This window comes from Hyperolius riggenbachi, chromosome 6 (assembly GCF_040937935.1).
Source record: "Hyperolius riggenbachi isolate aHypRig1 chromosome 6, aHypRig1.pri, whole genome shotgun sequence".
In the NCBI taxonomy this organism is placed as follows: Eukaryota; Metazoa; Chordata; class Amphibia; order Anura; family Hyperoliidae; genus Hyperolius; species Hyperolius riggenbachi.
Window position 1 is genome coordinate 66,841,242 of NC_090651.1, and position 13,155 is coordinate 66,854,396.

The 13,155-nt window shown below is 42.3% G+C and overlaps 1 protein-coding gene across 1 annotated transcript in view; it reads left to right on the forward strand.

Annotated features, from left to right (window-relative positions):
• LOC137520896 (mucin-19-like) overlaps window positions 1–13,155 on the forward strand; it is a 76,577-nt gene that overhangs the window by 42,106 nt on the left and 21,316 nt on the right. Inside the window, exon 7 of the mRNA XM_068239436.1 lies at window positions 9,387–11,093. Within this exon, the coding sequence (XP_068095537.1) occupies window positions 9,387–11,093 (1,707 nt within the window). The remainder of the gene's footprint in view (window positions 1–9,386; window positions 11,094–13,155) is intronic.

A 13,155-nucleotide genomic window follows, 5' to 3' on the forward strand; every position in this document is an offset into this window, starting at 1 on the left:
CAGTCAGATTAGATGGACAGCGCTTGTGAACAGCAGTTTTCAGATCTTGCCACCGATTCTCGATTGGATTTAGATCTGGACTTTGACTGGGCCATTCTAACACATGGATATGTTTTGTTTTAAACCATTCCATTGTTGCCCTGGCTTTATGTTTAGGGTCGTTGTCCTGCTGAAAGGTAAACCTCCGCCTCAGTCTCAAGTCTTTTGCAGACTCCAAGAGGTTTTCTTCCAAGATTGCCCTGTATTTGGCTCCATCCATCTTCCCATCAACTCTGACCAGCTTCCCTGTCCCTTCTGAAGAGAAGCACCCCCAGAGCATGATGCTGCAACCACCATATTTGACAGTGGGGATGGTGTGTTCAGAGTGATGTGCAGTGTTAGTTTTCCGCCACACATACCGTTTTGCATTTTGGCCAAAAGTTCCACTTTGGTCTCATCTGACCAGAGCACCTTCTTCCACATGTTTGCTGTGTCTCCCACATGGCTTGTGACAAACTGCAAACGGGACTTCTTATGCTTTTCTGTTAACAATGGCTCTCTTCCTGCCTCTCTTCCATAAAGGGAAATGTGGGCGAGCCCTGGCTCTCTCACCTCCAGGGACTTCACCCCCATCACCTCCAAACTGAATGCAAACTGCAACACACACAAATGCTTACTACCAGTTCAGGCATTTTCCTACCTCTATCTGGCCAGCAGGCGCCAGTCAGCCAATCAGGTGCACTGTCATACACCCTTTGCCTGCCATACCGATCTAGCAGGATCTGCACAAATTAGCATTCAGGTGGGAGGCTTGGTTGGACGTAATCATTGATTACAACTTTTACAGGGACCGCCACGTGTAGGCATCTCCCACACAGTCCCCTCCCTAACCACTCATCTGTCAACCGCATCCTGGTAGCTGCAAAAACAGAAATTTAAAATCACAAACACTGGTTCGCACGACAGCCGGGGGCCCCAGCCTCTCTCACTTGCTGGGGCCCCCAAACCACCATGCAATACCCAGAGGGAAATGTGGGCGAGCCCTGGCTCTCTCACCTCCAGGGACTTCACCCCCATCACCTCCAAACTGAATGCAAACTGCAACACACACAAATGCTTACTACCAGTTCAGGCATTTTCCTACCTCTATCTGGCCAGCAGGCGCCAGTCAGCTACCAGGATGAGGTTGAGGGGACTGTGTGGGAGATGCCTACACGCGGCGGTCCCTGTAAAAGATGTAATCAATGATTACGTCCAACCAAGCCTCCCACCTGAATGCTAATTTGTGCAGATCCTGCTAGATCGGTATGGCAGGCAAAGGGTGTATGACAGTGCACCTGATTGGCTGACTGGCGCCTGCTGGCCAGATAGAGGTAGGAAAATGCCTGAACTGGTAGTAAGCATTTGTGTGTGTTGCAGTTTGCATTCAGTTTGGAGGTGATGGGGGTGAAGTCCCTGGAGGTGAGAGAGCCAGGGCTCGCCCACATTTCCCTCTGGGTATTGCATGGTGGTTTGGGGGCCCCAGCAAGTGAGAGAGGCTGGGGCCCCCGGCTGTTGTGCGGACCAGTGTTTGTGATTTTAAATTTCTGTTTTTGCAGCTACCAGGATGAGGTTGACAGGTGAGTGGTTAGGGAGGGGACTGTGTGGGAGATGCCTACACGCGGCGGTCCCTGTAAAAGATGTAATCAATGATTACGTTCAACCAAGCCTCCCACCTCAATGCTAATTTGTGCAGATCTCCTAGATCGGTATGGCAGGCAAATGGTGTATGACAGCGCACCTGATTGGCTGACTGGCGCCTGCTGGCCAGATAGAGGTAGGAAAATACCTGAACTGGTAGTAAGTATTTGTGTGTGTTGCAGTTCTCTTCCATAAAGGCCAACTTTGTGCAGTGCACGACTAATAATTGTCCTATGAACAGATTCCCCCACCTGAGCTGTAGATCTCTGCAGCTCGTCCAGAGTCACCATGGACCTCTTGACTGCATTTCTGATCAGCGCTCTCCTTCTTCGGCCTGTGAGTTTAGGTGGATGGCCTTGTCTTGGTAGGTTTACAGTTGTGCCATACTCCTTCCATTTCTGAATGATCGCTTGGACAGTGCTCCATGGGATGTTCAAGGCTTTGGAAATCTTTTTGTAGCCTAAGCCTGCTTTAAATTTATTAATAACTTTATCCCTGACCTGTCTTGTGTGTTCTTTGGACTTCATGGTGTTATTGCTCCCAATATTCTCTTATACAACCTCTTAGGCCGTCACAGAGCAGCTGTATTTGTACTGACATTAGATTACACACAGGTGCACCCTATTTAGTCATTAGCACTCATCAGGCAATGTCTATGGGCAACTGATTGCACTCAGACCAAAGGGGGCTGAATAATTACGCACACCCCACTTTGCAGTTAATTATTTGTAAAAACTGTTTGGAATCATGAATGAGTTTAGTTCCACTTCTCATGTATACACCACTTTGTATTGGTCTTTCATGTGGAATTCCAATAAAATTGATTCATGTTTGTGGCAGTAATGTGACAAAATGTGGAAAACTTCAAGGGGGCGAATACATTTGCTTGCAAGCCACTGTATATATATATATATATATATATATATAATATATATATATATATATATATATATATACTATATATATATATATATATATATATATATATATATATATATATATATATACTGTATATATATATATATATATATATATATATATATATATATATATATATATATACTGTATATATATATATATACTGTATATATATATATATATATATATATATATACTCAGCTAAAGGATTATTAGGTACACCATACTAATACAGTGTTTGACCCCCTTTCGCCTTCAGAGCTACCTTAATTCTACGTGGCATTGATTCAACAAGGTGCTGAAAGCATTCTTTAGAAATGTTGGCCCATATTGATAGGATAGCATCTTGCAGTTGATGGAGATTTGTGGGATGCACATCCAGGGCACAAAGTTCTCGTTCCATCACATCCCAAAGATGCTCTATTGGGTTGAGATCTGGTGATTGTGGGGGCCATTTTAGTACAGTGAACTCATTGTCATGTTCAAGAAATGAATTTGAAATGATTCGAGCTTTGTGACATGGTGCATTATCCTGCTGGAAGTAGCCATCAGAGGATGAGTACATGGTGGTCATGAAGAGATGGACATGGTCAGAAACAATGCTCAGGTAGCCCGTGGCATTTAAACAACGCCCAATTGGCACTAAGGGGCCTAAAGTGTGCCAAGAAAACATCCCCCACACCATTAAACCACTACCACCAGCCAGAACAGTGGTAACAAGGCATGATGGATCCAAGTTCTCATTCTGTTTTACGCCAAATTATATCGAGATCCATCAGACCAGGCAACATTTTTCCAGTCTATAACTGTCCAATTTTGGTGAGCTTGTGCAAATTGTAGCCTCTTTTTCTCTTTTCACACCATTCTTTGTAAACCATAGAAATGGTTGTGCGTTAAAATCCCAGTAACTGAGCAGATTGTGAAATACTCAGACTGGCCTGTCTGGCCACGCTCCATGTCACGCTCAAAATTGCTTAACCTATTTTAGTTCCTGGACGTAGTTTCTACATCCAGGAACCATGCGCGCTCCCGCGGCGGATCGCGCGCATTCATGCGCGCTCCCGGCCCGCGGTTTGTTAGCCAGGCAATCAGTGAATCGGGCTATGGTACCCGATCACTGATTCCTCTCCCCCGCTGAAAAAGCGACAGCTTTTCTCGGAAGCTGCGCTTTTTCTGGCTGTTGCCTTCCCCATGCGTCTCTCTAAGCGTATGTTACGCTTAGAGTGACGTCATGTAAAAAAAATCATGGCCGCCATCTTGTGGCCAAAAAGTAAAACTACAACTAAAAGTAAAAAAAATAAAACTAAACACACATTTACATTATAAAACTATTGTTTACATCCCACCCTCCCAAAAATACCCAAATAAAATGTTTAACCACTTCACCACTGAGGGGTTTTACCCCTGAGCACCAGAGCAATTTTCACCTTTCAGCGCTCCTTCCATTCTTTCGTCTATAACTTTATTATTACTTATCGCAATGAAATGAACTATATCTTGTTTTTTCCGCCACCAATTAGGCTTTCTTTAGGTGGGACATTATTCTAAATGTGTTTTAATGGGAAAATAGGAAAAATGTAGGAAAAAAAAATATTTTCCAGTTTTCAGCCATTATAGTTTTTAAATAATGCATGCTACTGTAATTAAAACCCATGAAATGTATTTGCCCTTTTGTCCCGGTTATAAAACCGTTTAAATTATGTCCCTATCACAATGTTTGGCGCCAATATTTTATTTGGAAATAAAGGTGCATTTTTTTCAGTTTTGCGTCCATCCCTAATTACAAGCCCATAGTTTATAAAGTAACAGTGTTATACCCTCTTGACATAAATATTTAAAACGTTCAGTCCCTAAGGTAACTATTTATGTATTTTTTTTTAATTGTAAATTTTTGAATTTTTTTTTAATTAGAAAAAAAAATGGGGAGTGTGGGAGGTAATGAGTTAATTTTTTGTGTAAAAGTAATTTATTTCTATGTAAAAAATGCTTAGGGTGTTGTTCTACTATTTGGCCACAAGATGGCAACAGTAACTTTTTGTTTATTGCGACCTGCAGTACAAGGAGGCTGTGAGTGTTTTGTTTGTCTCACAATGATCGTTCTGCCCATCGGAGAGCAGCGGATCATTGCGGGGCTTAGATCAATGAACGGGAATGGATTTTCCCGTTCATTGATCTCCGGGCGAGCGGGCGGTGGCGTGTTTACTAGCAGCGGGCGGCGTGTTTACGAGCGGGAGCGCAGGCAGCGGCGGGAGCGCGGAAAGTACGGATTTCTCCGTCCCTAGGGGTTAAAGGATGGAAAAAGGGACGGAGAAATTTGTACGGGCGGGGGTAAAGTGGTTAATATAAAAAAAACAAAAAAACATTACAATAAAAAAAAAATCGTAAATATTTACCTAAGGGTCTAAACATTTTAAATATCAATGTAAAGATGAAATATTTCTATATATTTTTTATTTTAAACTTGTAAATAGTGATAGATGGAAAACGGAAAAAATGCACCTTTATTTCCAAATAAAATATTGTCGCCATACATTGTGATAGGGACATAATTTTAATGGTGTAATAACCGGGACATATGGGCAAATATAATACGTGAGTTTTAATTATGGAGGCATGTTTAATTTTAAAACTATAATGGCTGAAAACTGAGAAATAATGAATTTTTTCTGTTTTTTTCTTATTCTTCCTGTTAAAATGCATTTACAGTAAAGTGGCTCTTAGCAAAATGTACCCCCCAAAGAAAGCCTAATTGGTGGCGGAAAAAACAAGATATAGATTAGTTCATTGTGATAAGTAGTGATAAAGTTATAGGCTAATCAATGGGAGGTGAACATTGCTCAAGTGAAAACGAAGGAACGCGAATGGGTTAAATCACCTTTCGTTCCCATTCTGACATTCAGTTTGGAGTTCAGGAGATTGTCTTGACCAGGACCACAAACCTAAATGCATTGAAGCAACTGCTATGTGATTGGTTGATTAGATAACTGTAGAGTTGAGCTGAAATTTTCGTAATTTCGCATTACTAAAATTACGCATGCGAAATTTGCGATTACGATGCGAAATTACAGTAGCGTAATTGCCATTAAAATCGTAATTGAAAATACAGTAAGCATAATTTTCAACGCGTAATTTCGCGTTTCGTTCATGCCGTAATTTCGCATTAAACGCAACTGTAATTTCGCGTTAAACCGTAACGCTCCGTATAATATAAAAAAGCCGCCGACTTTAAGGGTTAATAGCAAAGCCCCCTTAAATGCTAAGAGCCTCAAATTTGGAGAATATATTAAGGAGATCAGGAGGAATAAGAGGAAAAATTTTTTTTTCAAAAAGACCTTATAGTTTTTGAGAAAATCGATGTTAAAGTTTCAAAGGAAAAATGTAAACATTTAAAAACCCGCCGACTTTAACGGTTAATAGCAAAGCGTGCTTAAAGTTTAAGAACACCAAATTCCCAGGGTATATTAAGGGGATCAGTGGGAATAAGAGGAAAAAATTTTTTTGCAAAAAGACCTTATCGTTTTTGAGAAAATCGATTTTTAAGTTTCAAGGGCGAAAATGTCTTTTAAATGCAGAAAATGTCAGGTTTTTTTTGCACAGGTAACAATAGTGTATTATTTTCATAGATTCCCCCAAGTGGGAAGAGTTTTACTTACTTCGTTCTGAGTGTGGGAAATATGAAAAAAAAAACGACGTGGGGTCCCCCCTCCCAGACCTCTTTAACCCCTTGTCCCTCATGCAGGCTGGGATAGCCAGAATGCGGAGCACCGGCCGCGTGGGGCTCCGCACCCTGACTATACCAGCCCGCATGGTCCATGGATTAGGGGGTCTCGGAAGGGGAGGGGCAGCCAAGCTTTCCCCTCCCCCTCCGAGCCCTTGTCCAATCCAAGGACAAGGGGCTCTTCTCCACCTCCGATGGGCGGTGGAGGTGGAGGCCGCGATTTCCTGGGGGGGGGGGTTCATGGTGGAATCTGGGAGTCCCCTTTAAAAAGGGGTCCCCCCAGATGCCCACCCCCCCTCCCAGGAGAAATGAGTATGGAGGTACTTGTACCCCTTACCCATTTCCTTTAAGAGTTAAAAGTAAATAAACACACAAACACTTAGAAAAAGTATTTTAATTGAACAAAAAACATAACCACGAAAAAAGTCCTTTAATATTCTTAATTAACCATTAATACTTACCTGTCCCTTTAAATAAATGATCCCTCGAAATAGCCTCGGAAATGTTCTATCAGTTACAATGTAACAAAGTTATTACAATGTAACAACTTTGTTACATTGTAACTACGCCGCACCCGACGTCACTCACCGCCGCCGCATACGCGTCTGCGCTGCACGGACCCGACAGAGCTCTGAGCTATATAGCTCAGAGCTCTCGAAAGCATCTTTGTATTTGGGCTCCAAGGAGCCCCATTGGTCCTTAGCAGACCAATGGGGTTCCTTCAAATCAGAAGGAACCCCATTGGTCTGCTAAGGACCAATGGGGCTCCTTGGAGCCCAAATACAAAGATGCTTTCGAGAGCTCTGAGCTATATAGCTCAGAGCTCTGTCGGGTCCGTGCAGGACGCTAAGTCCCCGCCGGCTCCGCTGCCCTCCCCGCCTCTCCCACATGTCACCCACATGTCACCCACATGTGGGTGACAGATGTGGGCGGGGTGGACAGCGGGAGCTGCGGGGACTTAGCGTCCTGCACGGATGCGTAAGTGTATGCTGCGGCGGCTGAGCGGCGAGTGACGTCGGGTGCGGCGTAGTTACAATGTAACAAAGTTGTTACATTGTAATAACTTTGTTACATTGTAACTGATAGAACATTTCCGAGGCTATTTCGCGGGATCATTTATTTAAAGGGACAGGTAAGTATTAATGGTTAATTAAGAATATTAAAGGACTTTTTTCGTGGTTATGTTTTTTGTTCAATTAAAATACTTTTTCTAAGTGTTTGTGTGTTTATTTACTTTTAACTCTTAAAGGAAATGGGTAAGGGGTACAAGTACCTCTATACTCATTTCTCCTGGGAGGGGGGGTGGGCATCTGGGGGACTCCCAGATTCCATCATGAACCCCCCCCCCCCCCAGGAAATCGCGGCCTCCACCTCCACCGCCCATCGGAGGTGGAGAAGAGCCCCTTGTCCTTGGATTGGACAAGGGCTCGGAGGGGGAGGGGAAAGCTTGGCTGCCCCTCCCCTTCCAAGACCCCCTAATCCATGGACCATGCGGGCTGGTATAGTCAGGGTGCGGAGCCCCACGCGGCCGGTGCTCCGCATTCTGGCTATCCCAGCCTGCATGGGGGACAAGGGGTTAAAGAGGTCTGGGAGGGGGGACCCCACGTCGTTTTTTTTTAATATTTCCCACACTCAGAACGAAGTAAGTAAAACTCTTCCCACTTGGGGGAATCTATGAAAATAATACACTATTGTTACCTGTGCAAAAAAAAACTGACATTTTCCGCATTTAAAAGACATTTTTGCCCTTGAAACTTAAAAATCGATTTTCTCAAAAACTATAAGGTCTTTTTGAAAAAAATTTTTTTCCTCTTATTCCCACTGATCCCCTTAATATACCCTAGGAATTTGGTGTTCCTAAACTTTAAGCAGGCTTTGCTATTAACCGTTAAAGTCGGCGGGTTTTTAAATGTATACATTTTTACTTTGAAACTTTAACATTGATTTTCTCAAAAACTATAAGGTCTTTTTGAAAAAAAAAATTTTCCTCTTATTCCTTCTGATCTCCTTAATATATTCTCCAAATTTAAGGCTCTTAGCATTTAAGGGGGCTTTGCTATTAACCCTTAAAGTCGGCGGCTTTTTTATATTATACGGAGCGTTACGGTTTAACGCGAAATTACGGTAGCGTTTAATGCGAAATTACGGCATGAACAAATACCCATTGTAATGCGAAAATTACGCGAAAATTACGCTTACGCGAAATTTCGCGAAATCCTTCTTCATTACGATTATGTACTTACGGCCATAATCGTAATTACACTAATTACGCGAAATTTCGCGAAATCGTAATTACGTCATTACGCTCATCTCTAGATAACTGCATTAATGAGAAATTGAACAGGTGTTCCTAATAATCCTTTAGGTGAGTGTATATATATATATATATATATATATATATATAGTTTTCTAAGGTTTCATTCAGTCAAGAGATATGAGGCCTAATGCAGGAAATTGCTGTAATATTTCCCTGCATGGACATCGCACAGCAATATTGCCCTTACTGTCGCCACTGTGTACGGGCGAGGTATGCTACTAGGGCAACCTGCAGTACGCCCTAGTGCAGCCGTTGCTATGGTAATGTGCATTACTGACGAGTGTTACTGTTAGTAGCCCATGTTATCTTTGCAACAATCGCACTAGTTGAGTCCTGCAGGTCATGCTAATAGCGTAACCCACAAAAGACAGTGCCAGTAGTAAGGGTAATATTGCTGTGTGATGTCTATGCAGAGCAATATTATCGCATATTTCTGCATCAGGCTCCTGGAGGCTGTAGGAAGTATGTTAGTAGACTGAAATCACTCTCAATCTCTCAAAGTTAACCAGTAAATGGTATCATCCTGATCCAAGATTTGCTGCCTTAACCAATGGCTAAAATGGCACAACACTCTACTGCTACTTAAAAAGGAAATCATAAATAAACATCAAGTGTAGGCAACACTTGCAACTTTTTTAGCTACTTGGCTTCGTGATTTCTTTGAATTCTTAACTCTGTTGACTAAAATAATTTGTGTTTCATGAAATAACTTACTATTTGTAATTATTATCATCATCAGCGTTACTCTTAATTATAAAATTTCTTGAATTTTAGGTCCAACAATTAACACTACAGTTCCCACAACAACACCATTATCAACAAGTAGTCAACCAACAAGCAGCACACCATCTAAGCCTATTACTACAAGCAGACCTAGAACTACTGCTAGAACCACCATATCAAGCACAACAGCAAGATCCAGTAGTGGACAGGCCACAACTCCTAAATCTAGCACTACAAGAACTGGTGCAACAACTAGCGGAACCAGATCTGGTACAACATCTCCTTCTAGCACCACAAGATCTGGCTCAACAACTGCTTCAAGCACTACAAAACGTATTTCCACAACTCGGCCAGGTACAACCAGATTAAGTACAGCTTCCATGTCTAGCACAACACGATCCATTGCCACCTCAAGACCAGGAACTTCAAGAACAAGCACAACACCTTCATCAAAGGGATCAACTTCTCCCAAGTCTGCAGTAACAGCTGCATCTGGTTCAACTGTTGGTCCAACATCTCCTAAATCAGGAGTAACAGTGACATCTGGCTCAAGTGTTAGTTCACCGTCTCCTAAATCTGGAGTTACAGCTGCATCTGGCACAAGTGTTACTCCAATCTCTTCCATATCTGGAGAAACAATTGCATCTGGCTCAAGTGTTCGTCCAACGTCAACCAAACCAGCAGTAACAGGTCAACCTGGATCAAGTGGTACTCCAACATCTCCCAAATCTGGAGTAACAGGAGCATCTGGCTCAAGTGTTCATCCAACATCAACCAAACCTGTAGTAACAGGTGAACCTGGTTCAAGTGGTACGCCAACATCTCCCAAGCCAGTAGTAACAGGTGAACCTGGTTCAAATGGTACTCCAACTTCCCCCAAATCTGGAGTAACAGGAGCAGCTGGCTCAAGTGTCCGTCCAACATCTCCCAAGCCAGTAGTAACAGGTAAACCTGGTTCAAATGCTACTCCAACTTCCCCCAAATCTGGAGTAACAGGAGTGACGTCCCCCAAACCAGTAGTAACAGGAGAACCTGGTTCAAGTGGTACTCCAACTTCTCCCAAATCAGGAGTAACAGGAGCAGCTGGCTCAAGTGTTAATCCAACGTCTCCCAAACCAGTAGTAACAGGTGAACCTGGTTCAAAAGGTACTCCAACTTCCCCCAAATCTGGAGTAACAGGAGCAGCTGGCTCAAGTGCTCGTCCAACCTCAACCAAAGCAGTAGTAACAGGTGAACCTGGTTCAAATGGTACTCCAACTTCCCCCAAATCTGGAGTAACAGGAGCAGCTGGCTCAAGTGTTCGTCCAACGTCAATCAAGCCAGTAGTAACAGGTGAACCTGGTTCAAATGGTACTCCAACTTCCCCCAAATCTGGAGTAACAGGAGTAACTGGCTCAAGTGTTCGTCCAGCATCAACCAAATCAGTAGTAACAGGTGAACCTGGTTCAAATGGAACTCCAACTTCCCCCAAATCTGGAGTAACAGGAGCAGCTGGCTCAAGTGTTCGTCCAACGTCAACCAAACCAGTAGTAACAGGTGAACCTGGCTCAAATGGTACTCCAACTTCCCCAAAATCTGGAGTAACAGGAGTAATTGGCTCAAGTGTTCGTCCAACGTCTCTTAAACCAGGAGAAATGACTTCATCTGGGTCAAGTAGTAGTGGTAAAACTGAAGGCTCAAGCTCCACTTCAACTACCAAGTCTACATTATCAACTGTACTTTCAACAAGTGTTCGTACCACAAGTACAGGAACAACAGGTATGTCCACAGTTATAAAAAAAAATGGAGAGCATTAAAATAATCATAACAGTAATAAAACCAAGTAACCTTGTACCACCTAAATGATTATGCAATAGAAAATACATAAAATGACAGAAGGACATTTGCAAGAGGAATGAATGTTAAGATTAACATCCCCACATGATTCAATAACATCTCCATATGTTTTAATACTCTGGGCATTCATAAGCACAGGTTAGCAATTTTAACTGGGTGTCCAGTTAACAATTCAGTTCTAAAATTCACAATGATTCACTGCGCTTTCCAACCCTGCAACAATTTAAAACATGCACATAGTGCCAAGTATTGTCTTAAATAGATCACACTCTGCACCCCGTGCCTGCACTCCTGGGGGTAGTGCCACCACCGTATATGGGATATTTGCTCTCTCTCCCAATGTGAATGCACTCACCAGAAGCGCGTCTTGGACAATAGCATATCACATGTATTAGATGTCAGCCAAGAAGGGTCTCCACATGTAAAACCAGCTTCCAAGTTTATTGCCACATATTGTATGCGCAGGTTGACAGATAGTACATACGAGCCTACCGCGGATATAACAGACTCGCACGCCACCACGCCGTCTCTCCTGCTTCCTTCTCGGATTTCCGTGACGTCAGCGCGCACACCTCCGACTCCGCTCTATGCGTTTCGTCACGTAATGTGACTCATTCAGGGGCTGGAGGCAGCTACCCGACGTCTAGCTAAATACCATCCGCGCCTCCTCCACTTGTGGCTCCACCTGCACCACCGTCCTCCTTTGGTTGCTAGTCTGCCACACAGCGTGCTGACTATTATATTTCGCAGTTATGGTATATAAAAAAATACATTAAAATACATTCAGCTTACAATAAAAATTTACAATAAATGATCTTATCAGCCTTATCCTCTATAATCATAGGTTACAACACATTCCCACATAAGTTTTATTACCCCAATCCATAAAATCTCACAACTCGTCACTTATCTCACTACTAGTGCTTCTTACTCAATACATTCTCCTACTACTTTTAACACCATTATTTATTATTAAAGTGACATTGCCCCTTACATATAGTAGCATTCACCACATGCAATAATACTCATATCCTAACCCCCCTCGTTGTGCTTTACTTACTCAATACAGTCTCCCACTACTCTTATCACCAATTATTATTAAAGTGACAGTACCCATTGCATATGATAATACTCATCACATGCAATAATACATTAATTATCAAAAAAGTGACAGTGCTAACTTCATCTAACAGTGCTTCCACTAATAAGTACTATATTCACCCCCCTTATTATACTATCCCTCCCCTGTTACAAAGGTAAATCCACATGATTCATATACCGCTACCTATTGCAATCCTAGTGACTCAATTCCTCAACATACATATACTAACTCATCATAGACTCATTATGTGCTCTATAAACACTATAAAGTGCAAAATACAAAGTGACATGTGCATATTACCAAAATTTTCAAAACCCATTACAAAAACAACAAACCACACTAAGAATACCAGCCACTAGCCTTAAATTAGACCCCCCTCTTCATCCATTTGCAATAAAACAATTAATATCTAATTAAATATTTAAACCTTTAGGGGATAACATTCCCAGCCTGTAAATCTATTCCGTCTCTTTTCTACATAACTGCTGCAGTTTGTTACTCCCGCGCCAGTGCGATCTTACGCGTTCTACAGCAGTCACTTTGAGACTTCCCGGATCACATGCATGTACTTCAGAAAAATGGGCTGACACACTGTGCCATTTAAATCCCTTCCTAATATTGTATATGTGCTGATAAATGCGCTTCTTTAGCGGCTGTGTTGTCCTCCCAACATATTGGTGGCCACAGCCACACGTTAAAACATAGACCACATATGTTGAAGAACAGGTCATAAAATCTCTTATTAAATAATCTCGTCTAAAATACCTAGACTGGACACTATCTGTCGATATACTCACAGTCTCTCTACATATACAGCAATCCCTACATACATTCAGTTCTAAGTTGTGTGCAAGTGGGTGTGATGAATCCATAGGCACAGAA